General features: G+C 34.7%; 1 protein-coding gene across 1 annotated transcript in view; it reads left to right on the forward strand.

The window, feature by feature from the left end:
* The window catches only part of LOC107574962 (splicing regulatory glutamine/lysine-rich protein 1-like), a 9,472-nt gene that overhangs the window by 2,478 nt on the left and 5,968 nt on the right, over positions 1-1,026 (forward strand). The window contains exons 4-5 of the mRNA XM_016261377.1: positions 355-465; positions 561-744. Of these exons, the coding sequence (XP_016116863.1) occupies positions 355-465; positions 561-744 (295 nt within the window). The remainder of the gene's footprint in view (positions 1-354; positions 466-560; positions 745-1,026) is intronic.

Genomic DNA, 1,026 nt, shown 5'->3' on the forward strand with positions numbered 1-1,026 from the left:
ATTTAGTATATAGATTTTACTCTGCACAATAATCTGTATATTTATTCTTTTCACATTATTATTGTGTCAGCAATAATCCAATATCGACCAACTTCTAATTTGGATCTATTTATATATTGGTACATAAAACAATTTCAATACATATGTATCTATTTAATCAAACATGTTTTGCAGTTACCCTGTTTTTCTGATACGAGTCCTCATTGAAAATGTGTCCCAGTCTGCTTAATTAAGCATTAGTTTGAGATTTTATGGGTTTATGTGTGGACATAATTTCCACTTTTTTAATGTTAGTAATTTATGTTTCACTGTAGCAATGGAAAAATAACTTTATTTTATCAATGGTGTTTAAAGGGGACGCCTGTCACAGAGACCACGGCAGAGTGTGAATGACTCCCGTGGGCCCCATAGGAGACGCTCATGTTCCCGAGAAAGGAAACACAGCCGGAGTCTATCTCATTCTAGGTTAACCTGCACCACCAATATCGGCCTCTTTACACTCATATACTGTTTTGTTCCTACAAAGGACATTTCAGACAAGTGTTGTGTCTCGTACACAGGGACCAAAGGAAGGACAAGGACAGCAAAGCAAGGAAGGACGATGATTGGGAAGAAACAAGGCCACGGGACAAAAAGGGAAGGATGCCTCCCAAAGGCTACAGTGGCTCTAGATGTTCCCACAGTATAAGCAGGTCAGAAGAAAGTGTCCGTATTAAACCTGCAACAGACTTTGCATGTTTAAAATATCACCTACAATGCAAAAAAAAACAATTAAAAATTAGTAAAAAAAGAAAAAAAAAGTTAATGAAATAATAAATTAAAGAAATAAAATAAATTTACACCTGCTCATTCAATTTTTTTTTTTTTTACGAATAATTATTTGTAACCAAAATGATGAAATAAAACAAAGGGAAGTTTGAGAATCATAAAGTGACCAAAGAAGTAAACAATATAGAACTCTCTTATATTTGGGTGGCCACCCTTAAGCCTCGTTCACACCAAGAACGATAACTATAAAGATAACGA

The sequence above is a fragment of the Sinocyclocheilus grahami genome, unplaced genomic scaffold (assembly GCF_001515645.1).
Source record: "Sinocyclocheilus grahami isolate Dianchi unplaced genomic scaffold, SAMN03320097.WGS_v1.1 scaffold2414.1, whole genome shotgun sequence".
Lineage (NCBI taxonomy): Eukaryota > Metazoa > Chordata > Actinopteri > Cypriniformes > Cyprinidae > Sinocyclocheilus > Sinocyclocheilus grahami.